Source organism: Numenius arquata, chromosome 7 (assembly GCF_964106895.1).
Source record: "Numenius arquata chromosome 7, bNumArq3.hap1.1, whole genome shotgun sequence".
NCBI lineage: Eukaryota > Metazoa > Chordata > Aves > Charadriiformes > Scolopacidae > Numenius > Numenius arquata.
This window is the reverse complement of record NC_133582.1, coordinates 14,728,139-14,744,450: the sequence shown is the minus strand read 5'-3', so window position 1 is coordinate 14,744,450 and position 16,312 is coordinate 14,728,139. Positions and strand designations below refer to the sequence as shown.

Here is a 16,312-nt window from a genome sequence, read left to right as displayed (position 1 = left end):
TTCTCCTTGTGGGCTACCGGGCCTGATGGATGTCTGCAGCTGAGGATATTTTCTGATTAATTTTATTAACTGCAGCCAAAAGGATTTGGTTTATTACCTTCACTCCCTCCTACTGGCTGCTAGGCGTTACGAGCCCAACAAACTGCCTGTCCTGTTGTCCTCCTCTGCCTTCCTCCTTTCAACCTCCATGTTTTTAAAAGAAAGACAGAGCAAACAATAGCAGCACAATCCCCCAGTCTCGGAGGTATTTGGGGAGCACCATGAGGCAAATGGGACCCGCTAGTCAGTGGCCCAGGACTTTACAGAGAGTATTGCCATAAACTGACACAGATGAGTCACATCAAGCCGTAGTTTCCCTGCTGTGACTCTACTGACTTCTGAGTGGTTGTGCTTCCCTTTATTATTTATTAATTCTCAGCAAGGATCCGCCCTGCAGCCAGCTGTCTGTACAGAAAGTTGGAAATGGAGTTAAAATTTTTGCCAAAAAAAGGGAATTTTGGAAAAAGTATTTTTTCAAGGGCTGAATTAAAAATTGGTTCTGTTTTACTGGTGTTTCTTTTGTGTCTTGGCTTCCTGAGCAGAAACGGTGATACCTGAGGACTACCTGGTTGATGCTGCAAACATGAAACGGTACAGCGTGGATCCTGCTGATTCTGCCTTGGGTTGCATGGGCTCCGTGTATGCCATGCGGCAGAGTCCTGCAGATGGACGTCCTGCTGGAGGCTCCTCTTCCTCCTGTAGCCATCGTCCTGCCCAGATATCTTCAGGGGGGTCCTCGTCTACTGACCTGTGGCATCAGACGTCCAGCCCAACAAGGAACGGGACCTATCTTGATGGAAACAGAAGTGGTAATATAACATCTTCCATTTAGCAATGTGTGTTGCTATGCTGGTACCATGCTGGAGTCTTAACTCACTCCCAAATTCCCAGGAAGATTAGTGAGGTGAGTCTGGGTTGACATCTATCCAGACCACTCAAGCTTCCATTTAGAAGGAGAAATAATAACCTATGTAAACACAAAATCAATCTGTTCATCATTAAGTAAAAGGGTGAATGTTTTCTAATGCTGTTATTAATTATGTAAACATATGTATCATGTATAATCGTGTGGCAATCACAACTGTTATTATTGACTTACAGATATAAATATTAATATATAAGACATTCCTCCCAAAGATTGATACTGTCTGCAGGCAGGTACCTGTTATTTGTGTGACACCAGCTGTGTACAAGATATGATGCAGAGCAAACCCAAATATTAGCGCCTGCCTCAAAGCATTTTAGCAAAAGGGTTTGCTTCCAAACTGCGTGGCCCCTTTAATCATGAACCAACCCAGATTTTGCTTGAAAAAGACTGCCCAGCAAAACACATATTTTTAAAAATCATCCAGCTCACTGCTCAAGGCTCTTTCATCCTTCAGGAAGCAAAGTCACACAAAGTTTATCTGCAAATTCAAGGGATGCCATGGGAACCACCGCATTCAACAACCCTTCTTCTCCCCTTTCTTTGTATTCTTGTCCAGTTACCCTGCTAGGATTTAGATTTTCTGGGTCAGTCTCTCTGCCCATTATCTATGTTCCCTATTAGTCGTGATATTTTTTTCTCTAGAAATGACCTGGGTTCATCAAATGGGTGAGCTAATTCCCTGAACTTCCGTTAACTTTGTCTTTGTTTGCATTTTCCAAGTTCTTCATTAACAGGTCTTTTTCAGTCGTGATTCAAACAGTGTCTTCACCCCTTACTAATTATTCAAACTTCATTTATGCATTTTTCATTTTGAAGATAGATCTAAAAAAGGAGTTGAGTGTCTCAGCCATTTTTAAGTCATTAATTTCTTTCCCTTACTCATTTATTAATGGAATCTACTGTCACTCTAATATTATTTTTTAAAAAATCTTGATATATTTGCAGAAGACTTGATGGTTCCCCTAGCCCCTTTGTCTACCATTGCACTGTCTTTCTGCCCGTGCATTTTTCTTGGAAACTGCAAATGATTCTGCATATTCTTGCTTGGTAGCCACTCCAGAGCTTCTTTCCACTAGCTGCAGATCTTTGCATAATTCCTTCATATCCCTTACCTCCCCAACATCTGTATTTCTTGTTTCTGAACTTTCACTATTTAATATTTTAGAACATTATTCTTGCAAAGTACGTATAACCAGTATTTATCCTTGTATTTCTTTGTTTATCTAATTTTGCCTTCCTAAATGTTTGATACCTGCTCAAAACCATCACTCACTTTGCCTTTATTTTTACACACCTGTTTCCCTGGTTTATCCCTGTGTTACTCTATTATACAGAGCACAGATAAGCATTCAATTCTCATCATTATTTTTTCTTTACTGACAGAGTCAACTTCACTCAAAGCAAAGTGGATAGTATAGAAATGCACTACTGCAAACAACTTGTAAAAGGTTGTCACTAAGAACTGGGGACTTCAGTTATAAAGAAAAGGAAATGAAAAGCCCTTTCTTTCAGATCTTGTTCAGTGCCTCTCAGGCTGGCATAATCAGGTGCTGGGAGGACAAGAGGCTCACTGTGCACAGGATTCATTTTCCCCTCTCCCACTGCTTCCCTAGAGCCTCCTAGCAGAACTGGGACCCTTTCGTCAAGCTTTTTAGTTGGCAGTGGCGAGAAGCCAAGATTTAACAATGTTGTTACTGGCTTGCTTTGAAAATCTTTACCATTCTGCTTGGGATCAGCCGTTATCTCTTTGTAGTACATAGGAAGGGTCAGGGCAGTTCAGAGCAAAGGTCTGTCTAGCCGTGCATCCTGTCTCCAGCACGAGACAGCAGCACACTCCCAGGAAAGAGATAAGTGCAGAGATGGTGATGCTTCCCTACTACCCTCTCATCCTTCAGAAAATTTTGGCTTAAGGACTTCCTGAACCAGAAGTGGTGGATTCATATTTAGAAACGCTTCATAGATTTTTTCTTTCTGGAATTCCCCAGTGGCTTATTGAATACTTTGTGCATTTTCAGCATCCAAAAAATACTGTGTTAGAGTTCCCGTGCTTAAAAATGTGTTGTGTGAAGAAAAGCCGTGGTATCAGGGGTTTGAATCTACGTTCAAGGGACTGAAGCTTAAAATCAGAGGTCCTTAAGCTTGTTGAACTGCATTACTTTCCTTCTTGTTTCTGACTGTGAATGTCACTGTTTCCCAGTCTCAGCCAACGTCTTGTGAAAACTCAGCATGGTCCTGAGGCAGGAAGCTAAGCTTCAGGAGACAGCTTCATCTCTCTTAAGACTTCCCACAAACTTTGCAGTCTTGACAAAATGAAAGCCTAAAAGATGGCACGGCTTTTTTTCAGAGCTGAACCAAGAGAAAAGTCATAGAATGGCCATGAAGTAAGTAGGCTTTGCCAGTTCCTGTATCGCTCTAGCTTGAAACATATTAAAGCACTTTGAGGAGCAAAGAGAAACAGATTGCTTTTGGACTAGGCACCCGTGACATTTGGGTGTCTGTGAAGGAGTTACAAGTGACTTTGAGCTGCTACATATGATACTTTGGGGTAGCAGGACTCATCTCAAAACTGCTTACTGTTTTTTATATGACAAGCATTTGACATTTGGGAAGACTAGCTCCTCTGGGACCTCTGGGTCACCAGGCCAGCTCAACAGTTAAGGCTCCCTAAAGCTGGTAGTTAGCAGTGAACAACATGAAAGTGGTTATTGATTCGTCAGTATTGCTTATTTACAATTATTAACAATTTATTAGTCCTGGTATCATCCATTGTAGATTAGAGTGCAACATAAAGGTACACGCAAACCCATATGGAGATTGATTTGCTGTCGAGGTCTCCAACAGGAGGAATAGCAAACCCCTGTACTCCACCATGTACAGCAGCACAAATGGCTAGTGCATGTTCGTGCCACCACCATCCATCATATTTAGTGTGATCCACTCAGCTGCCTTCTGGAGACTCCAGCAATCCACGGCAGGACCTGTGTCCTCTGAGGCAGAGGAGAGCTTTTGCTCTCAGACATGGCCAGGCAGTTTTTACTGGCTGTAATGGGCAACACAGAGACATCCATGAAGTCAAGGTGCCCACAGATTCATTATGATATCACTTCTAGCATTAAAGAAACTGTGCTGTTTTCAGTCAGAGCCTGGTTTCATCTCCTACTCTGTTTGTGATAACATCAGGTCTGTAGTGCTGGAATTCCCACTGTAGAGTTCTACAAAGCATTGCCTGCTCCTTCTTAAAATTAAAGACTGTATTTCCTCACAGCTATCATACTTTCAACCACCATGCTGCTTCGACTTTTACTGCCAATCCCAGACTTCAAAAATGCACATTTTTCTGCAATTGACTTAGTGCAACCACACTAGAGTTTGATTACTGTCTTCGCAGACTCTCTGTTGCAAAGGTCTTTGGAATGTACGCTCTCACTACAATGCTTCTGCCTGTGTTTTTCCTCTTCCTAGGGGTAATTTATATGCTGCTGAATCATAAGTAAGCAAAGATGAGTAAGTGGTGCATGCCAGTCTCTGTTCTTATCCTCCTCAGTTTGCATACTTAGAAGGCAGAGACGGGCAAGACTCATTAAAAAGAGGAAGAATTTCTCTCTGAAACCTCAAACCAATCCTCTTTATTTATGGATATTTTTGAAAAATAGCTTGCCTTATTTATCATGGTTGGCAAATATCATGGAAAAAACCATAACCATAAAACATATCTCAGTGCATAGCAGAACATGTCTTTCAAGCGGAATGGATGAGATTAAACCTCAAAGCTCTCATTAATGTGATCAGAAGCTCAATGTCTAATTCTCCATGATTATGCTAAAAAATTCCAAACCAAAAAAAAAAAAAAAAAAAAAAAAAAATCTCATTTCAGAAAGCCAGTTGGGGCTGCTAACAGATAAACATTCACTTTCCTGTCATCGTTTGCCAAATTGAAGCTCTTAAATCAGGGAAGGAATAGTCAAGGACATCATAAACCATTCCAAGCCTGCTTACATAACAAACAAAGCCTTTATTCCAAGTATGACGAATTGTGTGTTCAACCACAACATAATAACCTTAACCTTAAGCCCTGTAGCTTGTTATTTTTATGTAGATTTTATTATCCAATATTAGCAGTTAATTATTATCACCTGAGGGCCTTTGTTAAAGAGGCAATCCTGCTTGCTAATACATTTATTTCCAGAAAACAACTGGGGGCGCAGGGACTGAAGTTTCTCTTTTTCCAGAATAATGCTGCAAGCACCCTGCGGGGGCCACATCCAGCTCCTCCCCCAGGCAGTGCCCAAGGAGCTGCTGATGGCATTGTGGGGCTCAGAGCTGGGTACCAATTCTTTGGCAAACACAGACTGCCTGTTAGTTTTTGGGGACATTTACAGCGTGAAAGGTTCCATGCTTTCAGTGAGCTCCTATTTTCTCCCCACCCATCCTGCAAAAGAGCAGCAAATCAAGAGAAGCCCAAATGAATCTTTAACACCAGCCCATGGCCGCATCTCACACAGCTGGATGCTGGGCTGCTTTTGCAGTGGGCAGAGGAGCAACCACGATGTTGCATCCCCATGTGGTGCATGCCATGCTGGGAGCAGGAGCAGCCGCCATGCTGGTGGAACGAGGAGGACTCTGCCCTGCCACACCGTGGTGCCGAGGCCACCAGCCGGGTGGTGCATGGCATCTCCTGCAAGTGCCTGCCAGGGCAAATTGACGTGCTAAGCCCAATCTTCTCTCTAGAGCTCTCTGCTGATTGTGGCTCATCAAACCCCCCCTGCGCCCATAAATATCCTGTAATTGTGTTCTCCCCCACGCCTGCTTTTGTGATGCTTCTGCTCTTCTGCTTGGTGCACCCCAGACTTTTAGAAAAGTGTCTTCTACAAAGCCTTCCTCCTGTCCTTGTTTATAGTGGGAGGTTGCTTGTTTTTTAAAATGTTTCCCATTTCTCTGCGCCTTGGAGGGCCTGCTACTTCTGCTTAGTTTCAGTAGATCTGCTGCTCCTTATTATCTGCTCCAGTGCAATCAGAGAGAACCTTTTAAAATTTCATTCCCACCCCCTTCCCCTGAGGCAAGGAAATCATTTAGGCCTGCAGCAGTATTAAAGTTCATCTGTCACTCCCTTTCCACTCTTATCTATCAATGACCGTACTCCCTCTGGGCTCTGTTTGTTTGCCAAGAACATATTTAGGGAGTCTGTTATTTATCTCTCCTTCTTTCGCAGGTTTAACTCCATTTTCGCAGTGGGTTTCCTTGTCATGCCTCTGCAGCTGTTTGGCTGTTGGCTTTCTCTCTCTCCATCCTCCTTTTCAGGAAGGTCCCAAGGCCAGAGGTGTGAGGCAGAGAAAATCCTGTGTGAGGTGAGAGCTCAGACCAAGCCAGGCCACGTCTTTTCATTGACTTTGCTGGGCTTTGGCCGCTGACCTGATATCTCCATCCATTTCTGCACAGGCAATGGTCTCAACTGGGATGCCCTGAGACTTTCCCCTGTAGAGGAACCTCTTCAACTCTCCTTCCCCGACACCGCTTCAGGCAGGAGGGGGAAGTGCTTCCCTCTGATTACCTAAATTTCCATATCCCATTCCATTAATTTGACAAATTTTTGCCACCTGTCAAAAACAGGAAATTGGATTTGACCTAGATTACGATCTCTAAAAATAATTATTGGTCGCGAGCACTCCCATCTCTTTGTAATCTGAGTATTCATTATCATCTTGATTAATTCTGATGACAGGATGGCATAGGATACCCGGGAGACATGAGACTTCCTCATTTATCTAATTCTTAGGTTAAGTGTGAATACCTTCAGATAAGAAAAAATGTATAGTACTTGCCCTGCTGTCATCAAACACTTTTGTGCTTAATATAATATTTCAGTAAAGTGAGGCTATTGAAACAAACCCCATGCCTTTGTGTAGACATGAAATGATTTATTTTCTGTTGTAAATAGAGAGATTACACTTAAATGTGTGAACTACAATGTTAAAAAGTCAGAGTAAACTAAACAAAAAAATACATTTTAAAAGATATGGAAAAACAGATTGTTTCCAGACTTACCAGCTACAAACTGTGTTCTGTCGCGACGGAGGGAAGACAGGGCCACTCAATATGAGTGATCAGCAAGCTTCGTTTATTGATTCACACAGTGGCCTTTTATGTTCTAACATAATTAGCTCATACATATTACAAAAGTTAAGCTCATGATTGGTTAGTTCTTAGAAAGATCAACTCCACCCTTGGTTCCTTCTTTACAGTTACTTTCATCCTCTTTTCCCATGCCTGAGCAGCTGCAACCTCTCTGTTATCTTACAACAATTATAGTCAAGGACGAGGTGTCTTTACCAGCCCAGTAGTTACGGGGGCTGAATCCGATGTTTCTCAAGCTTTTGCTCGGCCAGCTGGATCATGTCTACGTGACCCTTCTCAGCTAGCCATTCTCCCACAATTCCCCCGTTTTTATTTTGAATGACATAGGCTTGGTTAAACATCCGTAACACAAGGGTTTTCATACAAGACAACACACAACTCACACAAAGCAATGCTATTAGTACAATGATTAAGACTAGCAATCCCGTCTGTAAAAGGTTTCTCAGCCATCCGGACAGACCCAACCAGTCTCCAAGAGCACCCAGGCCAAAGAATCCTGAATCTTGTTGTATCTTTTGAGTATGTGTCATTAGGTATTGAATTTCTTTATGGATAGATCTTGAATGATCCTCCAGATCCATACAACACATTCCATCGAAATCCTCACAGCCATGTCCGTGGGCTAGTAAAAGGAAATCTATCGCGGCTCTATTCTGTAATACTGCATGTTGCACCGTGGATAAATCATCTGCAAGTTCGGACAGGACTCTGCTTGTTGCGTTGGCTTGCTTTGCCACCCAACATGCTATACTATTCAAATTTCTATGTGCTCGTGCTGCGGCAATACCTGGCGTAAAAAGGGATGCAAAGATAACTTCCCATTTATTCCAGAGGCTAATTTGGTCGGAACAATCGCTAGTCAGGCTGTAGGAAGTGTCTCTTGTAAATCGATATCGGTGAGTGCTATTAGGGTGCATTAGTGGCGCAGCTAGACTAAGTTGGCCTATAGTACATGGTCCTCCCTGAGGGTTTGAAGGGATTCCTGACCATGCTCGGTTGCCGCAGATTAAAAAGAATCCTTTTGGAAGGTGCCTGGGCAGTACAGTGCCAGGAGCTGGAGAACTCTCACTACGGGCCATTCTTTGACACCAGGTTTTCCTCCAACTAGTATGGTTTTCTATTGGAGAGAGGATTGTAGGGGCCGTCTCCCTGACCATGCGTCCCTCCTTTTGCTCCCCGGTCCAACTCTCAGTGCCAATATATATGCAATAACTGGCGTTGAGGGAGTCCGCTAGATCAATCTCCTGTGGTTCGGGACCTACAGGGAGCTTATCATCCCAAATGTCATACTTTTCAAACATTTCCGCAATGTCATTCCACATGAATTGGATTTTGCTTGTCACCTTATACTGTTGTCTTAATACTGAGAGGGATTCATAAAATACCTTAAAGGTGACACTGGTCAAGGGCACCCCTATAAGGCACGTAGTAAATGGGGAGCGGGGTGTTGCTAGGCTTGCACAAAAGCTGGTCGTGTTGAGTGATCGAGCTAAAGTTATCCACACATTTTCTCGTGGGTCAAACATCTCGCTATATGGGATGGCTCTTATGCTTACAACTAAGGCAACTACTATAAAGCTTTCTATACCTAAATTAACCATTTTCTCTGTTTCAACTTCTAAGCAAATAGCATGCACATAATATCTAGGGGTTACAAACCCCACAGACTATACAATTAATTTCTGTCTTTGCGACCTCGTGGTTCACACTCAGGCGCAGCGGTCTCAGTCCGTTGGTTTACGGTGATTAGTCGGGTCACCTTCAGCGGCGACTTCAGGGTGGTCGATGGCGGGCCTTACCCAACGGCTGGGAACCCAGATGGTACCTTGTCCCCTATGGTCCATCGTAGAAGGGGTGATTTGCGAGCAAGGGTCAATCCTCCTACTCCCGTGACCGTGGCGTTGCTCGCGTAGGTCGGCCATTGAGCCGGCCACTTATGCGTGCTGATTATGGAGATGTCAGCGCCAGTGTCTAGAAGAGCAACAAGTGATATAGTTAGGTTGGCGTATTGCACAGCAACCGGGCGTTGTGGCCTTTGGCGCAAGCCGACAGTTAGTAAGGCCATTTGTCCTGTAGATCCAAAGGCTCCTTGCCCTCGTGGCTGCTCTTGCAGCGGTGGAAGGGCTCCCGCAAGATGTGGTAGGGGAATTAATTGCGCCACCTTGGTGCCTTTAGCGATGAAGAGCGGTGGAAATAACGTGTGGGCCATGATCTGGATCTCACCGTGGTAATCCTTATCAATCAGTCCCACCAACACATTAAGTCCCAGCATGGTGGCTGATGAACGGCCTATAAGTAGTGCTCCGACAGCTTGTCCATTGATACAGATTGGTCCCTGTGTGCCGGTAGCAATGCTGACAGGCTTTGAGTCCAACAGGGTACAATCTACTGCTGTTGCCAGGTCCAAGCCGAGGCTTCCGCTTGTGGCTGGTCTGAGCTGAAGGGATTGAGTGCTGCCGGATATGCAGCCGCTTTTTGTGTCGGCGCGGGGCGGCTCTTCCCGCTGAATCGTCCGTTTCCCGGTTTGGAAGCGCGACATGCAGTCTCATTGTGGTTGTCCGACCGGCAGTTTCTGCACCATACTGAGCCGGCGTCGCAGTTCCGTCTGATGTGTCCAGCAGCGCCGCAACGGTAGCATCGTGGGCGAGATGATTCACTAGCATTTAATCGATGAACGGAGGCTTGCAAAGGAGCAAGGGCTGCAAGAACTTGACTCTGCGTAGCCTGCGCGTGTTCCTTTAAACTATTCCCTAGTTCCTTTACTGCCTCAACTAACATTGCCTGTGGCCCTACCGGTACCTGAGCCATCCTTTCTAGTCCTTCCTCGATAGTCCATGTCCCTGGCAATGTAGCCAAGATGTTGCGTGTGGCCGGATTACTATTTTGTATAGCACACTGCTTTAGTATAGTGCCTCTGAGATAATCGGGCACCCCGGCCGCCTGTATGGCGTCTGCTACTCGATCTATAAATAGGCCAAATGGTTCCTCCCTTCCCTGCTTAATACCCATATATGAAGGCACACCTCCAGGTTCCTTAAGACGATCAAAAGCCTGTCTTGCCAATGTCATTGATTCTTTTACTTTATCCGGTCCCATAAGTGCCTGTGCTTCTGGCCGCAGATACAGTCCCACCCCCAATAGCTCATCAAGGGTGACTCCGTGTAACGGATCTCCCGGTTGCCTTACTGTGGCAACTGATTGCTGACAAGCAGCTTGCCAATGCGCATTAAACAACAGCTGCTGGTGTTGTGTCAAAATCAACTTCATAATACTACGTACATCCCCCGGGAGTAATATATTGGTGCCCCAGATAAAGTCTAGCATTTGCCTTGTGGGCTCTCCTTTGATCCCTGAGTCACTCACCGTGGATCGCAACTGAGTTAATAACTTCCAATCTAGGTTCTGAATTGTGGCAGTTATTCGCCCTTGGTCATTTAGCTGGTAAGTTACCGGGAACGCCTCATGTACAATGCTCGAGGCAAATTCTCTATCTCCGGAGGCCATCGCCTCCTCTGCAATTTGCTGCCACATCCTCTGTCTTTCTGTGATAATACTCTGCCCCTCCGTGGAAGGATTATGGCTCATTCCTTTCCCTGCATAACTTTCTTCTGACTTCTCTCCTTTTTCTGTTTCCATCGGGGGGGCCGATGGGTCCTCACTATCTCCAGGTGACTCGGGAGGAGATGGAACAAAGACCGAGTGCTCCCACGTTCCCGCTACCCCTTCAGGGACGACTATAGTGCGAACCGAGGGAGGCAACGGGCAACCCGAGGGAGGGGGACCTGGCTTTTGTTGCGAGGCAGTTGCACCCGTCCCAGTTAATCCCCCTAACCTTTCAGACGCAGCAGCAGCAGCTCTCTGCTCTGCTTTATGCATCACCAGAGCGTTCGTAACTGCACGCCAAGGCTTCATCAGTTTCTTGGCTAACTTCTCATCATTTATTACTTCATCAAATATTTTATCCCCATATCTCCGCCACTCCTCTTCCTCAAAAACTGTATCGGGATTGGCAAAGAATCCTCTAGCTGCCCCGTAAGCTAATAACTCTGGTAATTCCTTTTTACAATGTAAACCTTCTATGCTCCGCTTTTCTAAAAAGCATTTGAGCAGATCATACGCCGCTTGTCTATTCATACCTTCGTCAGCGCGCTGTTGCAGCCTTCCAGACTTCGGCGGCGCGTAGCCGGCAGGACACTCTCTATAGGTGCTCCAGGGCGCGGGGACCTTTTCCTTTAATCCCTTTCGCTCTCGGGCGCGGGGACCTTTTCCTTTAATCCCTTTCGCCTCCTGCGCTGCTTACAGGACCAGCACTGAGACTCCGTTGACCGTGGCTCGCAGGTTCAGCCCTCTGTAGGGTCCCTGTTCGGGCGCCATTTGTCGCGACGGAGGGAAGACAGGGCCACTCAATATGAGTGATCAGCAAGCTTCGTTTATTGATTCACACAGTGGCCTTTTATGTTCTAACATAATTAGCTCATACATATTACAAAAGTTAAGCTCATGATTGGTTAGTTCTTAGAAAGATCAACTCCACCCTTGGTTCCTTCTTTACAGTTACTTTCATCCTCTTTTCCCATGCCTGAGCAGCTGCAACCTCTCTGTTATCTTACAACAATTATAGTCAAGGACGAGGTGTCTTTACCAGCCCAGTAGTTACGGGGGCTGAATCCGATGTTTCTCAAGCTTTTGCTCGGCCAGCTGGATCATGTCTACGTGACCCTTCTCAGCTAGCCATTCTCCCACAGTGTTCAAGACATTTGTCTGCAAGCTGGTGGTATCCCAGTTTTGCTAACAATGTTTAAAGGTAGCCCCTTACACATAAATAAAATAACACATCTTAATTCATGAAAAAGTGGCCGAGAGTCCAGGACTTGACTGTAGGTAGGTAAATAAAGATTAAACCATCTTTGAAGAGTTAGTATCTACACATAAATTCTTGGTTTTATATCATTATATTGTACCTCAGGTAGGGATCTGAAAGGGTTATCTTCACCTGCTGGGGCCTGGAACAGTTCTAGCCATGCAGTCTTTTTAGAAAGGTCATTTATATATTTGTCTTTAAAAAATCAGATTTATGTTATTGATTGCTAGATTGCAAAGGAGTGAACAGAATTCCCCTGTCATTTCAACCTTTTCTTCTCATCCCCCTTCCTTTCATTACAGATATTTCCAATACCTGTGAAGGCTCCTGACCTCTCTGGGGGCTCTCTGTTCCCCTTTGCCCTTTCCTGGCATTTCTGGAAGCAGCGGGTTGTGGGCAGGAGTCACTGGCCCGCAGGCTGCTCTCTCTGCGCCCAATGTGAATCCCAGTCTAAGCCCCATGGGCTTTCCTTACATTCATGCAAATTTAAGGGAAAAAAGGTGATCCTTGGTAGTGGCACATCTCCCCCGACCACATTATGGCAGTAGCATAAACTTCTACAATTCTTTGGGTACAGCCAAACCTTTCTCTCCCTGCTCTTTATTTCCCAGCTGGTTTGTGAAAGTCTGGTTTTCTTCCTGCCTTTAGTTTGAGGTGCTCAAGTGGACAGTATCTCCACACATCAGCCGGCACCCAGTCCATCGGCAGATCAAGCAGGGGAGAAATACTCACCCCTCTGCCTCCAAGACAAGTCTTAGGTCTCCTACTTGTTCCTGACAAAGTTACTCAATGTTACTGGTGATCCAGGGGTTGGCCAAGATTATCCTGCTCATTTTGCACTCTTTGTCTTCATTGTTTCATGCCAAAGGCTCCAGATGGTGTCTGTACCGTTGTGTATTGCATTTATTCTGCGAGCAGAGCCCAGCGTTGTCTGAGTCCATACGAACACCAATCCTCGCTGTCTAATTAAGAGGACCTGCGGCTATTCCTTGTCCTTTATATCCAGAACAGTGACTTAGCAAATGAGAGTGTAATTATCATGATATTTACATCACATCCCATTATGAAGCCCATCGACCAGATTTGCACATTCATAGCGCTGCTGCTTTCCGGAGTTCATCCTTCGTAACTGCAAAATATACCTCATTACATTATACTGTAGGATGAGCATGGTGGCAAGAAAAAAAGGACCAATATGCACATAAAGCCATTATTGGGCATATATGGGCAGATCCTCAGCTAATATAAATGAGCATAGCTCTATTGAAGTCAATAGAATCACAATGTACATAAGCCACAAACCCAGCCCCGGACATTTGCTCACATGCATTAGGATCGTGTTTTGAGTCATGCATGGGGATTCACATAGATTTCTTCTGTCTCTATAAGCTCAGTATTTCTCTGGAGAGCTCAGCCCATCTCTCCTCAGCAGCTCAGCCCTCTTGGCTACTTGGGACTTCTCCAGGCGCCAGTTTAGGTATCCGTGGTCTCCCTCTACTTGCCCTCCTCTGTTTCCTTTTCTGTCTTCTGAAGTGCCTGCTTGCTCACCATTTGCACTTCTCTCATTAAAAACTGGGCCTTAACGGAAAGAGATGAGCAGGTCTGGGCAAGTGACATTTTATACATCTGTGGGCTGCCGCCTGCTAATGCAAAGATTGCTTGGTGTGGATATAAACAAATTTAAACAGCTTTCCTGTAACCTAGCATAATATAGTTATTGTAATAGTGAAGCAGCGTAAGTGGGGGTGCAAATTATATTCATGTAGAGGCTGAGATTTATAATTCTGCAGAGACTAAGAATAAAAACATAAATGCACTTTCATTCCAATGTGCCTTTATTCACTTGATTTAAAGCTACAGCAAGCCGAAGTGACCTTAAATCATCCAGGGCTTATACCATTAAAAAGTCACATGTGCAATGTTCATCTTTGCATGTTTTAGTAGCTTTCCAAATAGGCATTCATTGGGGACCATCACCTTTGTGAGAGCCTAAGATTAGGAGGTTATTGACTAGGGACCTTCCTTTAAGCTCTAAGATAAGTCTGAATGTGAAGAAATCTGAATATCTGAATGTGAAGAAAAACCCCAACTATTTGCTAAATCCTGATCTTATCCTCTAGCCTTTGCATTCAATGTCAAACTCCTTTGTTTGGTGCTGAAGTGCTTTCTCTCCAGGTGGGAGGGTGGTGTCTTCTTGAGCCAAGATCCCCACTGCTTGCAGATCAGACAGCAGGGGCAGCTCGGTTTAAGAGCCTGGCAGCTGGCACATTTTTCCCTCCCCAGCAGGAACTTGAGGATTTCATGTTTTTTAACGCAATTCGCCAGCTGGGATTGTGTCTCCTGATAAGTAGTCAGGTTGGAAACTGCTCCAAGTCCCCTTCTTTCACCCACCCCACCATCTCAGGCTGATGCTTGCACATGCAGATCCAACATCCAGTGCTGCAGTACCACTGCACGCTCACAAGCTGAGGAAACCGCTGCGTGCCATTGTAATGTGCTGTTGTGGGCTTTTTTGTACCAATAGCCTCAAGTCCTTCACCAGAACGACAGGACGCGGCTCGGCCATCAAGCAAGAATCCTTTGACCTGGACAGTGGATGACGTGGTTTGGTTTGTGAAGGATGCAGACCCTCATGCTTTAGGTCCCCACGTGGAGCTCTTCAGAAAACACGTATGTAGAAGGCTGCCCTTGCCACTTCTGGGTAATTGAAGCTAAGTGCGTGAGCAGTCCCTAGAGATAGGCAGTACACATCACACACACCCCCTCAGCTGCCTTTGGTTGCTACAGGCAGTGTTTGTGCTCAGCCAGGTTGAATGCAGGACCCTGCAAGGTGTTCAGTACCACTGGAGGGGTCAGGCTGAAGAAAGGTTGACTTATCACCCGAGAGAGTGGTCAAACACTCGAACAGGCTTCCTAGAGAGGTGGTCGATGCCTCAAGCCTGTCAGTGCTGAAGAGGCATTTGGGCAATGCCCTTAATAACATGCTTTAACTTTTGGTGAGCCCTGAATTGGTCAGGCAGTTGGCTTAGATGATTGTTGTAGGTCCCTTCCAACTATTCTATTATTCTATTCTATTCTATTCTATTCTATTCTATTCTATTCTATTCTATTCTATTCTATGCCATGCTATGCTATCCTAATTCTATTCTATTTATCCTTCAATGGGGAGACTCTAACAATGTCTTGAGAAAATACTCACTACTTGTTCCCAACTACGTCAGTGTGAATTGTTTCCATGCCAAGCCTAAGAGAAAGCACAGAGGATCTGGTGCTTATTTTTCATTGTCACATTGTCACAAAAGAGCCTCATCTCAACGACAACTTTTTTCCCAGGGTACCTATGATTCTTGTCTGGAGAGGATTTTTTATGTTTCTCTAGACACTTAGCAGGAGAAACCCAAAACAGCCAAGCTTTTAATCTTTTTCCCCTTGGTATTACGTGACTACATAACCAAATTTAACAGACCTGCTGACTCACTGGAGAATATGATAGTTGCTTTTGCTAGGCGATCTCCAGTGGGGGAAATGATACTATCCTTAATTGTAAAGGGGAAGACTGTAAACACACATCTGATCTTGAGTTTCTTGGTCTGCTGTTGTATATGGAGTCGGCACCAATGCATGTAATAGCACCTTCAGCCCCCTCCTCCTCCTCCATCCCTCCTTGATCAATTCAGTCTGGCTATGAAAATGGATTTTACCCTAAAAGTGACTTGCTTGTGTTCAGCTGAAGGTCATAGCTTTGGATGTTAGTGCCTGGACCTAGGTCTAAACGAAAAGAGCTTCCCAGCCCTGACTCCTGCTCAGCGCACCAGGTTGCAAAGCAAGGGAGAGGGCTTGATCAAGGCCCTGCTCCTTGCCTGTGGGCCAGTGGGGACAGGTGGGACTGTGGGGCTGCAGAAAACAGTTGAGGGAGACAACTGATGGACTTCCAGCTACACCCCAGATGCAGGGTTTCCAGATACTGAGGAGAGGAGGTGGCTGAGGAGCAGATGAAAATGAAGATGAACACAGGCCTTGATGTCTGCTCACCCTAGGCAGGTACTGAAGCCACCTGCCATTCTGCAGACAGGCTGGTGGGATGAGAACAACAGAGCAGGCACAGTGGTGCTAGGACCAAATCTGCAATTACAGGTCAGGTGCCAGCCTAATTTCCTTGCCTTCTGCAGAGAAGTCAGATCTGCCTTATAAGCTGACAATGAAAACATGTCCTACGCTGGCCGTGTGGGTAACCAAGCAGATAAATAAGCCACCTTTAGATTTAAAGGAACTTGCTTTAGCATGAATTTCTGAGACTATCAGAAGGGGCTGTGCATCAAGAGAAAACTCTTCATGCAAGGGAGAGAGAATTG

General features: G+C 45.1%; 1 protein-coding gene across 1 annotated transcript in view; it reads left to right on the top strand.

Annotated features, from left to right (window-relative positions):
* SCML4 (Scm polycomb group protein like 4) overlaps positions 1 to 16,312 on the top strand; it is a 48,617-nt gene that overhangs the window by 28,685 nt on the left and 3,620 nt on the right. Inside the window, exons 5-6 of the mRNA XM_074150947.1 lie at positions 582 to 848; positions 14,485 to 14,630. Of these exons, the coding sequence (XP_074007048.1) occupies positions 582 to 848; positions 14,485 to 14,630 (413 nt within the window). The remainder of the gene's footprint in view (positions 1 to 581; positions 849 to 14,484; positions 14,631 to 16,312) is intronic.